General features: G+C 41.9%; 1 protein-coding gene across 2 annotated transcripts in view; it reads right to left on the reverse strand.

Annotated features, from left to right (window-relative positions):
* Nucleotides 1-8588: 8588 nt before the first annotated feature.
* LOC149310010 (enhancer of polycomb homolog 1) overlaps nt 8589-12957 on the reverse strand; it is a 72716-nt gene continuing 68347 nt past the window's right edge. For both annotated transcript variants that reach the window (XM_089533483.1, XM_089533482.1), the window contains exons 13-14: nt 12565-12928; nt 8589-9957 (exon numbers count right to left, since the gene is read on the reverse strand). In XM_089533483.1, the coding sequence (XP_089389609.1) occupies nt 9885-9957; nt 12565-12928 (437 nt within the window). In that variant the 3' untranslated portion in view covers nt 8589-9884. The remainder of the gene's footprint in view (nt 9958-12564; nt 12929-12957) is intronic.

Raw genomic sequence — 12957 nt, forward strand, 5'->3', positions numbered from 1 at the left:
GCAATTCTCGCGATATTCCGCGCTAAACAGTGACCTCATTCTTCACCCCTGGAAGTTAAAAATGTTGCGCCCCGTTCAGAGCCCCACAGAGCATGCGCAAAGCTGCCGATGCGCATCGGCGAACACACATTATTCGGCTGGTGTGGTTCTCCAATCCACACTGGCCTCCTTTTGCGTCAATACGCATTGGCCGATGCTCATTGGCCGATCCAGAAGGCCTCCCAGGTGTGGATGAATGATACGATATGACGTGAAATCGGATCGGCAAACGTATTGAGAGAGCGCGAATGTGGATGCCCAATGCGATATGACGTGAAATCGCATTGGCCAATGCGAATTGACGCTCAAGGAGCCCCCGTGTGGTAAGGTCCATGGAGGTTAAAGGGGTGTCAAATTGCTTTAATACTGCAGTGCAGATACACCCTAGGAGCGGGTTTGTGGATGAAAGAACTATGAGCTCAGATCTATCACTAAAAATGAATTCTTGGGCCAGCATATGCTCAAGAGTCCTCCTGTTCCTTGATCCTAAACTTGGCTCATGAACTGCTATTTTTAATCGTTTCCAATCTTCTCCAGGCATTCTTCATCCAGTAATCTGGACTTTTTTTATTTGTGACACTTGTTAAATATATGAAGGGCCCCCCCTCAAAAACCCTCATTAAACCACACTACCATCTACCATCTTATCTCCTGTCACTAGGGCAATCCCTGTATGGTGAATGACAAATAACAAGTTAGCAAGTTCCACTGGAGCGAATTATACTTCATTTTCCTTTCTGCTTTGCTTTTCAGTATGGAAATAATGATCTCCCATAGGAAGATTGGAAGAATCAAAAAGAAGGCAAAGATAGGATGAGCATAAAACTTGAATGGTCACAGACATTCCTTGCTGCTTTTATTAATGGGCTCAGCCAGCCAAGATGAGAATGAAATAGGATGCACTTCAATTAATTAATGATATTAATTAATTAATTAATTAATTAATTAATATTAATTCTGATCTCTTCCTCCTCTGCCTGGCCATTTCCTCAGGAGAAAGCTGGGTGGTGAAGGAGCATTGCAGGGCAAGCATTTGCCTGTCCTCCTCCGCTACCGCCTGATCTCCTGCTAGGGAGAAAACCAACCAGTGGAGGAGCCCTGAGGGGGTGAGAATTTGCCTATCCACCTTTTCCTCCACCTGGCCTTCTCCTCAGGGAAAAGCCAAGCAGTGGAGGAGTCATAGAATCATATAATAACAGAGTTGGAAGAGACCGCAACGGCCATCCAGTCCAACCCCCTGCCATGCAGGAAATCCAAATCAAAGCATCCCCGACAGATGGCCATCCAGTCTCTGTTTAAAGACCTCCAAGGAGGGAGATTCCACTAAACTCCGAGGGAGTGTGTTCCACTGTCAGACAGCCCTTACTGTCAGGAAGTTCTTCCTAATGTTGAGGTGGAATCTCTTTTGCTGTAGCTTGCATCCATTGTTCCAGGTCCTAGTCTCTGGAGCAGCAGAAAACAAGCTTGCTCCCTCCTCAATATGACATCCCTTCAAATATTTAAACAGGGCTATCATATCACCTCTTAACTTTCTCTTCTCCAGGCTAAACATCCCCAGCTCCCTAAGTCGTTCCTCGCAGGGCATGGCTTCCAGGCCCTTCACCATTTTAGTTGCTCTCCTTTGGACATGCTCCAGTTTCTCCACATCTTTTTTTAATTGTGGTGCCTAGAACTGGACACAGTATTCCAGGTGGAGCCTGACCAGAGCAGAATATAGTGGCACTATTACTTCTCTTGATGTAGACACTATACATTTATTGATGCAGCCTAAAATTGCATTGGCCTTTTTAGCTGCCGCGTTGCACTGTTGACTCATGTTCAACTTGTGGTCTACTTGGACTCCCAGATCCCTTTCACATGTAGTTTCATTCAGCCAGGTGTCCCCCATCCTATATCTGTGCATTTCATTTTTCCACCCTAAGTGCAGTACCTTACATTTCTCCATGTTGAATTTCATTTTGTTAGCTTTGGCCCAGCTTTCTAGTCTATTCAGGTCATTTTGAATGTTGATCCTGTCCTCTGGGGTATTAGCTACTCCCCCTAGTGTGGTGTCATCTGCAAATTTGATAAGTATGCTCCCAATTCTGTCATCCAGGTCATTGATAAAGATGTTGAATAGCACTGGGCCCAGGACAGAGCCCTGTGGGACCCCACTGGTCACTTCTCTCCAGGATGAAAAGGAGCCATTGTTGAGCACCCTTTGGCTTCGGCCAGTCAACCAGTTACAAATCCATGTAACAGTTACCTTGTCTAGCCCACATTTTACAAGCTTGTTTGCAAGAATGTCATGGAGAACTTTGTCAATGGTCTTACTGAAATCAAGATATATTATATCCACAGCATTCCCTTCATCTAACAAGCTGGTAATTTTATCAACAACAACAAAAAAAAAGAGATCAGGTTTGTCTGACATGACTTCTTTCTCTGAAACCCATGTTGACTTTTTGTGATTGTGGCATTGCTTTCTAGATGTTCACAGACTCTCTGTTTAATTATCTGCTCTAGAATCTTTCCTGGTATAGATGTCAGACTAACTGGACGATAATTGTTGGGATCCTCTTTCTTTCCCTTTTTGAAGATGGGGACAACGTTTGCCCTCCTCCAGTCTGCTGGGACTTCTCCTGTTCTCCAGGAGTTCTCAAAGATTATTGCCAATGGCTCCGATATTACATTTGCCAGTTCTTTTAATACCATTGGATGTAGTTCATCTGGTCCTGGAGACTTAAATTCATTTAGATTAACAAGGTATTCCTCTGCTATCTCTTTACTTATTCTGTGCTGAAATTCCCCTATTCTGTCCTCTGCTCCATTATCCTCAGGTTGCGCACCCTTTTCCTTTTCTGAGAACACTGAGGCAAAGAAGGTGTTGAGTAATTCTGCCTTTTCTCTGTCCCCTGTTAGCATTTTGCCATCTTCTCCACACAGTGGCCCTACCATTTCCTTCTTCTTCCTTTTGCTGCGGACATATCCAAAAAAGCCCTTTTTGTTGTTCTTAATCTCTCTAGCAAGCCTGAGTTCATTCTGCGCTTTAGCTTTTCTGATTTTACCCCTACACATGCCTGCTATTTCTTTGAATTCCTTTTTTGTGATTTCCCCCTTTTTCCATTTCTTATACATGTTCTGTTTAAAAGTCAGCTCAGTTGAAAGTTCCTTAGTCATCCCACCAGGTTTCAGTGAGGCCTATTATATCATATTTGCTTTGTTGTACTAGGAGTTCAAGTTCAGCTTGTTTATTTCCCATACTCTGTGCATTAGTGTAGATACATTTAAGACCATGTGTTCCCTTTACTTGCTGCCTGTGCAAACATTTTTTTCTCCCACTGTTGGGTCCTTGCACTGTTTGTCTTGTTCCCTCTATGACAGTTTGACTATTTTCTCCATCCCTGTTGTCTCCCTCCCCCAGATAACTCAGTTTAAAGCCCTCCTGATCAAATTCTTGAGACTATTGGCAAAAAGGTTTCTGCCAACTGGCGTGAGATGCAACCCATCCCTTGCCAGAAGTCCTTCCTCATGGAACCTCGGTCCATGATCCAAGAATCCAAACCATTCTTGGCGGCACCATCTATGGAGCCAGTTATTTACATATGCTATTTTCTTCTCCCTTCCTGGACCATGCCCTTCGACTGGGAGAAGAGATGACAACCTGTGCATCTACCTCTTTCAACTTCCTACCCAAAGCCTCATAATCCCTTATGATATTCTGAAGGCTGTGCCTTGCAGTATCATTGGTTCCCACATGAACCAAAAGAAAGGGATAATGGTCAGTGGGCTTGACAAGTCTTGTCAGCCTCTCTGTCACATCACGGATCTTTGCCCCAGGGAGACAACACACCTCCTGAGATATCTTGTCAGGCCTGCAAACCACGTTCAGTGCCTCTCAGCAAGGAGTCCCCCACGACCACCACACGCCTCCTCCGAGGCTTAGCAGCGACTGTTCCCTTTGGTGGTTCTCCCAGGGTCCCCTGCTCTGTCCCTGAAGTCTGTCCCTGCTGCTCTTCCTCATCATCTCTGATAACAGACAGAGATTCAAATTGATTCTGTAGCTGCAATCTCCCAGAACTTTCCCTGGTTTTCCTAGTTCTGTGTGTGACTTTCCTCCAACCATCTACTTCTGTAGTACGTGAAGTGACCTCCTCCTCCCCAGCAACCTCCTCTGTGTGTTTCTCGTTCAGGACCATCTGGTCTGTTCTGGTCCGGAAAACCTCTTGCTTCCTATGATGCTGAAGTGTAGCTACCTGGGCATCCAGTTGTTGTACTTTCACTTCTAAAGAAGGCCACCAACTTGTACTAAGTGCAGTTGAAGTTCCCCACATCTCTAGGCAAGAATACAAACATCCCACAAGTGTTGCAGGTGGCTGCAGCAGGGCCTTCAGTGTCCATACTGAGAAGTCTTAAGGAGGCACTGAACAAGACTGTGGGCTTCCCCTGCTAAACACCAGTGTAAAGAACCCCTGTGGACCTCTGTTAAAGAGCTCAATCAACTGGGACTCTAGTTATGTACAGCGCTCCTGGCTACTAGCTAGTTCAGAGACAAGTCTCTGATGCACTTCCTCTGAGCAAAGTGTTGTGAGTGTTCACCCATCCTCATCCTCTTCCCCAGGAGAAAGGCAAGCAGTGGGGGAGCCTTGTAGGGCAAGTATTTACCCGTCGTCCTCCTCCTCTAGCCTTGCTGGTCATGCATTTGCTCATCCTCCTCCTCCACTGCCTCGCCTTCTCCTCTGGAGAAAGCTGAGCAGCAGAGGATCCTTGAAGTCATTCCACAACCCTCTGGGCTGCCTGAAATGCCTGGGACGTATGTTGTGCAGGACTGATCTAATGCTTTATTTCCCTTAGTGCACAAAACAGTTTGGTTACTGCACATTACTATGGCTCAGCCCACCATTTGGGAATTATGTCTCTATCCATGACTCTTACAAGCTGTGGGAATCCAGCTGTACATTAAATACACACACACAGAGGAAAATATTAAGCACATGCTATTGTCAATTAATATATCCATTGGCCACAAGCCACTATAAACACTTAATTAGTTGTGTGCCCAGAGGCCTGATACCAAGAACAAACTGAAAAGATTATACAATTTGATAAATGGCTATTAAGCACACTGATTTATAGCAAATGTAAATGTGTGCCAAGGTAGCTATTTTTGATACTACTGTTTTCTTCAGCACGCAACAGTAAAACTTGCATTATAATAAAGACATGCTAAGCACGGCTGTAATTTCCACCTGCTTGGCTATTGTTAGTTTGCTTACAAGGGGATAATTTCCTACTGTTAGCTTGGCAGGAAAGTGTTTATAGCAAACAAACCCAAATTGCTCTGATTAATGTAGCTAAATGCCGAGTCTTCATGGGTAATTGTAATTAGGAAATGCTGACCTTGTTCACTGAATTTTCCAGATCCACAGGGAAAAAAACCCACACGATTTAACATCTGTTCAAGCTTAATTCATTAACAGTACTTATCATGTGTGAATAGAATACTTATTGCAGCAAAGGCAAATCAATGCAAGAGCTGGGAATAAGATAGGCAGAGACTGGGAAGTTTCTGTTATGGTTTTACAATGTATAGACTGGCTTGTGAAAATAATTGGCTGGTTAACAAGGCCAATTAACAAGGCTAGCAAGAAAGAATGGAAGAAACATCACACTGCTGGAGTGCCTCTTTTTAAACTGTCAGAAAAGCAACACCCAACCTACCCCCCTTGCTATTCATTTTCCTTGTATTCTCTCTGGTATCAGTTACTTTTTTGCATTCGGAAAGGCGAAACTACCAAAGATTACATGATAGTTGGCACAGTAGCACCTCCAGCACTACTTTCTGGGTTCCACAATCAGTGTCTACTATAAGATGGAAGTGTTTGTGTTACTAATGTCAGATGCCAAATCTATAGTCATAGTACAATAGACGGAATGGCTTAATAAGGGCATATTGGTTAACCTTTTAGCCAAAGGGTTGGCATACTTCACACTTCAAATATGGCATTGCTTTTCCAATGTCAGCACTAGCCAGAATGTCTCCTGCTTAGTAAAAGATTGTTCCTCCAGCCTTTTGCTATTAATCATGGGGGCCACAAACTGGCGAATTACCTTTGCCAAAGGGGATGGTGGTGTCTGGAAGTTACTAGGTGAAGACAAGCACATTCATTCTTTGTATTCAATTTTTGGGCTAAAATGTAGGATGAAGTCTCAGGCCTGTAAACTAGGAACAACAACACCTACCTTTTCCCTCTTGCAGTATGGCTTTGCTTCTGAGTGCTTGAGTAGTCGTTTACTTTGCAAATCTTCTGGCAATCCTTACCAAAGTGCACATATTGCATTTCTCACTATCTAGTGGTTTGAGCGTTGGACGGCGACTCTGGAGACCAGGATTCGGTTATCAACTCAGCCATGAAATCCACTAGGTGGCCATGAGTAAATCACATGCTCTCAGCCTCAGAGGAAGGCAATGGCAAACCTCCTTTGAACCAAGAAAATCACATGATAGATTCACCTTAGGAATGCCGTAAGTAAAAAATCTCCTGAAGGTACACAACAAGCTGAGAAGTCCAGCGATAGTTTACCATTTCAGCAGAATGGTGAATTTGCTCCTGAACTTTACAGGAACTAACCAAGGTCCTGCCCACTATCTCCAATGACTCCTTCCAAGTTTGAACTAAAACCCAGATTCACCACTCCACCAATGTGGAGAAATCTTGGGGCCTGGCATTGTACTTCCCAGCTTTCTAAATGTTTTTGCTGATTAAGTATTTTTTCATGAAGATCATACCCTAGAGGCCACCCGGGTTTAAGGTAGGGAAGTGACTTTGTAGTTGAAATTTGTAAGTTGAATATAATCCATTCCCATCACTCACTGTTGTTGTTGTGCATCTCCCAACTTACAGTGACCCTATCATAGGATTTTCTTGGCAAGATTCATTCAGAGGAGGTTTGCCATTGCCTTCCTCTGAAGCTGAGAATGGGATTTGTCCAAGGTCACTCAGAGATGAGAATTGTGACATAAGAATTATTCAATGGTGGCGACTCCTCCCCCCAATTACTGAGAGAAAAAAAAGATGGTTTCCATGATGGACAGCTTCACCTCAAGCCCCTTAGGGCATTTAAAACCATTTAAGGGACCCAAAATTACACGGGGCGCAGCCAGTAAAGAAGTGGAAAATGGAACAGGTACAATCCCTGGAATCCTCTGCAGTTGCTCTCGCTTGCCGTATATAGTGCCTAAATTCCTCTACAAAACTACAAGGAGTTAAGGACTTTTATTGTTGTTATCCACCCTCGAGTCGATCTTGACCCATGGCAACCCAGTAGATGAGACATCTCCAGGACTGAACGTTATGTCTTGGAGATGTCTCATCTACTGAGTCGACATTTTTTCTCCCATTACCTTTCTACTCAACTCTTGACAATCTGTAATGCCTTCGAAAGCACTGATGATAGGTCCTTGTTAGGCCATTTATCAGACTACATGGTGTGGCACAGTGGTTTAAGTGTTGGACTATGACTCTTGAGACCAGGGTGTGATTCCCAGCTTGGCCATGAAATCCACTGGGTAGCCTTGGGGGAGTCACATGCTCCCAGCCTCAGGGGAAAGCAATGGCAAACTTCCCCTGAACAAATCTTACCAAGAAAACCTCATGATGTCTTAGGGTTGCCTTTAGTTTGAAACAACTTGAAGGCACACAATAACAACAAATGCTTCCATATACTGGAAAAAATCTCCATAGCATGCAAAGGAGCAAATGTCATTATTTTCTCTGTGAGACAAGGATAACCCCATTTAAGTGACAAAATATGCAAAGGATCACCCATGGTTAGAACTGGTAAGGACAAGTGGAATTTGCAAACTGGTACAACATAGAATACAAAAGTTCAGATTTGAAGGACTCTTGATTCTGTCTCCACCCGATCTGTCACTATTTGATGAACACTGGACATAGTCCTTAGTTTGTTTATGGTTGTTTTCCCAAGTATTATTCTTCAAACCTCATTTTCCCAAACATGTACATACCATGCTCTTCCCAAGTAGTGCCATTTTGATTCCACAACTAATGGCATGTGCAGCTGGAACACAGGAAATGAATAATGCTGATACTAAAAGCCAATTTATAGGTATGAAACATTGCTACTGTGTCCATCATACAGCTATACAACTTATTCTTCTTACTGAATTTGGTTTCTCAGGTTCCAAACCACAATTAGGCTGCATCTATGTAAAAAGCCACTTACACTGGGAATCTTTCCATCCCTCTCTTAAGGCTTCTGGATTTTACCTCTGTAATAGTCAAGTCAGAACATCTTAAGACCCTTTACTTCATTGACTGATTAGTGGCCTGACCTGATAACTCCGAAGTAATGATGCAAGCTAGCAAGATGAGGAGTAGCACTATCTGTTTTTAAATTGTTTTTTGCAGCAGTTTTATTATTTTAATTTTGAACTGAGTTGTGTTGTCCTGAATAATTTTGAAGACCTGTAGACTGGTGGGTGGGCGACTGGACACACCAACTGAATGAATAAAAGAGGGTATAAACACACGACACGCTTGTCTGTCAACATGTAATGCCCTGGGTTTATTTTGTGAGTGTTCTATCACAATTTTCCAGGTGGGATTAAAAACCTTAAGGATAATGTACGCCATTGGAGTGGGCATTCAGGCTTCGGTACTGACAAAGCACTAGTAGTAGAGTCTTAAGTACCAGTCTCTTCACAGAAGAGAGGGCAAATATTTCCAAAGGAAGGCACCCAACAGTTGTGGTTCTGGCCTTGCAGCCTTCTGGAGAATCTTAAAAAGGAAAAAAAGCTGGCTGTTTTCAGAAACTGGAATGATGATACACGTACAGCAATTACTGCATTTCTTTCTCCCTTATAGCCTTTTTCTTAAGAACAAGTAAAGAATGAAGTCTTTAACAATTATACAATAAAAAAATATAATTTGTGATCAAAAGAAGGGCAAGACAACATAAAAACTCCAGTTGTAAGGACTCCATTTGCATACTTGATTTGACACCACTTTCTTTTTTTTTGGTGCACAAGGAAATGGGACAACAGAGGGGGCTGTATGAAGAGCAGCAACATAACTTTAGTGCTTTAAGTACCAGAAACTGCACACGTTTGTGAGCTAGTCAGTTGGTAGAATCCATGAGACTTCATTTTTAGCTTGTTACTTGCCTTATGATATTAAGAACAGGAAGATCCCATTGAATAGTACATTCCCCATTTTTAAACTGATGCCTTTAAAAAAAATTCTGTATGTATGTCACCATTTTTCACATGATACACAGAAAACTCAAGGACCCAGAGGGGGAACCAAGTTATGTTAATACCATTTACAAAATACCAAGGAGTCCACAGCTACCTAACACATTTACTACAGCACAGGAACCAATGAAGGTACAGTGTACAAAAAACTGTAAACACGGCACAATAAATAGATAAAACAGCAGGTTCCGCACCATGCACATGATGTGATGACACTTCATCTCTATACAATCTCACCTTCTCACACTCTTACTTTGTTGCAATTCTCCCTCCCCCCCTCCCCCCCTCCCCAAGTGCAAAGCATCACAAATGAACGGTTCTGTATTCAAGTAACGTATATACAAGGGTATTACAAATATGCAGTACTGTACAGATAATTGCTGTAGTTTTTAATTTACAGATTTTGATTCTTTCCTATTAACAGTAAGAAAAGAAAACCAAAGCATGAGAGATGTGCATTGCTGTCAAGTCCCCACAGCTGCCATGGAAACGCAATATGCTGCATTCCATCATCCCTTGCATTCAAATTGCTACTGATGCATAGCACCTAAACAAGTTCCCAAAGGCCGCAGCTCCATTACTATGGAGACTACGTCACCTCCATTGCTACTGTATTGTCTGCTATATTGTTCAGTGCTGGCTTTTCTGTTTCATGGTTTTCCCTGTGGGGAAAAGAGAGAGGAAAACAGTTAGTATCCAAGTGGGACAGAAGACCCAAATCAGTCTGTAAAAGGACGCATTCAAAAACAGTGTAAAAATAATTTACTTCTATCTTTACAATATCATTATAGCTTAATTATATGATCTTCTGTTTTCACTTCTTGTCTTCTTGTGCAAATGTAGACAAAACTGAACCATCCATACACAAGAGGGAAGTACCAGTTGCTCAAGGTAACTTTGAAGGGTTTTTAAAAAATGAATTTATATTGTAAATGATATGCCAAAATGGTGTTAGAGAGAGTTAACATATACAGTTGGCCCTCTGTATCCAGGTTTTTTTTTTATCCATAGATTCAACCATCCAGAGCCTGAAAATTTTCAAAAATAATATAAATACCAAAAGCAAACCTTGTTTTTGCCATTTTATATAAGGAACACCATTTCACTGTGCCATTGTATTAATGGGATTTGAGCACCCATAGATTTTGGTATTGGGGGGAGGGGGCCTGAAATCAAACCCCAACAGATATCAAGGGCCCACGGTACAATTTAAACATAAACAACAACTAAAAACATTTCAAAATCAATTTGAAAGGTCATAAATAGTATATCATATACAGTCTGCCCTTGCCATACGCGGGGGATCCATTCTGGACTCCTTGCATAAGGCAAATTTCACATATGCTGAAGTCCCATTTATATGAATGGCGGAACGCTCCTGCATGCCATGGTGCATGTATCATTTTGTCCCTCACCACCTGTCATCTGCGTAAGCTTGAATCTGTGTATGGTGAGAGTGCATATGACGTGGGCGGACTGTACTAATAAAACACATCAAGGACATAAACAACAAAAACCAGTTAAAACCTCTATCAACAACAACCCAGCTTAAATGCCAGAGGCCCATATGGATATAAATGGCTTTGCCTACTGGCAAAAGGACAGAGAGAGTCAATCTTGCCTTCTTTGACAGGGAATGCCACAGCCTGGGAGCAGCTAAAGTTTTTATTTAAAAAAACTCAAAAAGAGAAGAGACTTCATAAAAAGCTAAATAAGACTAAACAGGCATGGAATATTGACTGATAAAGGGAAGAAAAACAACCAATCAAGTTATTATTCTTCATGTAGTATGGTTGGAAGAAGAAACACAAAAATGATCTCATTGTCTAGAGCAGTGGTCCCCAAACTGTGCCCTTTAAGAGATTTTGGGCCTCAGCTATGTTGGCCAATATTCTGGGTGCTGAAGTCCAAACTCCCTTGAAAAGCACAATTTGGGGACCACTAGTCTAGAGTATCACTGAGAAGCAATTTGTAAAATGTCCCAAGAAAATGCTGCTAAAAGAATACTTAAGACTGTAATATAGCTGGGAGTGTGTAAAAGTGAGTCCCTTCAGCAATTTCTGCCCAAAATGAAGTAAAAAAACAAAAACAAAAAACTCTAATGCTTAACCACCGAGGAGTGATTACTCTTTGCAGGCACAGAAGGCTGACCAATTGGGAATGGGATAGGGAAGGCATAACAGAAAGAGCAACTAGAATCCGAACATAATTACAGCATTTGTTACAAGGCATTATTTGTACGTAATAAGAGGAAACACAATTCTGCAAGCGTTGTTCCTTTCATAGCCAAAATGGCAGAAGGGATCAGTAATCTTGAAGGCAACTCAAGATATACAAATCCCTCATCAGTTTTCCTTGGATCAGATCAAGCCATTCTGATAGCCATTAGGGCTGAAGGGCAGGGCATAAAAACCATAAACACATACATACATACATACATACATACATACGATTGGGATCAGAAACAGGAAAAAATTGTATTTTTAATTCTCACAAACAGTGAGCACAGGAATGAAAAACAGGCCTCTAAATGTTATTGGACTGAAACTCTTATAATTTGTCACCCTTAGCTAATTCTGCCTAGGGCTGAAAGCAGTTGCTGCCCATCAGCTCATGAAGGCCACATTCTTCCCACTTCTGGGATAGAAGGTTTCAAGACTCACAAAAAGGAACAGAAGTTGAGAAAACTAGCAAATCAACCAGGCTTTCTGCATTTTCCCCCCTGGAAAAGCAGAACAGCAACAGACTCTGCCCCTTTACTAGCCAACTACTTTCAAAACAAGTAATATCAAAAGCTCTGTGTGACACTGCAAGAATCTTCAAGCTTTTGGGCAAACCTAACAAGCTTTGCCATTTATTCAGAAGTAAATCTCATCCATCTGAAGGGGGTTTATTTTCACTTTATTGTATTTACAAACAAGGCAGTGGAGAATAAAGGTCTCAGAATTCAGAAGGAAACTTGCTGTAATCAAACTAAAGACACATCATTATGGTCTTTCAAATCCAATTTTCAATAACAAATGTTTACTTGTAAGTTCACGTAAGCAGTAACTAAAGTCTACTTGGAAGTCCAAACATATGTCAAGAGCCGCTAGATGTTTTAATTACTGCAATAATCATCATGGAAAAATTACAGGGAGATTCAAAATGCATTCTGTAGGGATTTGTTTTCTTTGCTGGGGTCACAGATTATGACAGGACTATTTTTCAATTGTAAAACAGACCAGAAAAGTGTACAGATCAGTTTGATTTCAAACATAAAGGCTTACCTTGGTACTGTGTCCACAGAGGATGAAGCTGGCACCTTGGGTACCTGACAGTTTGCTGCAGCCAGCTTTAAGGCAGATGATGGAACAGCACTTATAGTCCTAGGTATGTGTCGTGCATTGAGTGTAGTAATAGAATTTGCAGTGGCAACAGATGAAGGTACAGTTAATCGAATGTTGTTCCCAAACAGAACCTGAGTTGTTGCAGAATTGGCAGCAGTTACTTGATGACTCAGTGCACTGTGGGAACTTGAAGTCTGTGTTATATTTGAAGGCTGTAACAAGGTTGAACCTGCTGTTGATGATGAGCTTGTATGTACAAGTGCTGTAGGCGTAGTACTACTGAGGTGTAAGCCCTTATATACTCCTGTGAAGAGAAAAGAAAATATGAATGAC

The sequence above is a fragment of the Sceloporus occidentalis genome, unplaced genomic scaffold (assembly GCF_023333645.1).
Source record: "Sceloporus occidentalis isolate IW3139 unplaced genomic scaffold, rSceOcc1.0.p SCAF_7, whole genome shotgun sequence".
Classification (NCBI taxonomy): domain Eukaryota; kingdom Metazoa; phylum Chordata; class Lepidosauria; order Squamata; family Phrynosomatidae; genus Sceloporus; species Sceloporus occidentalis.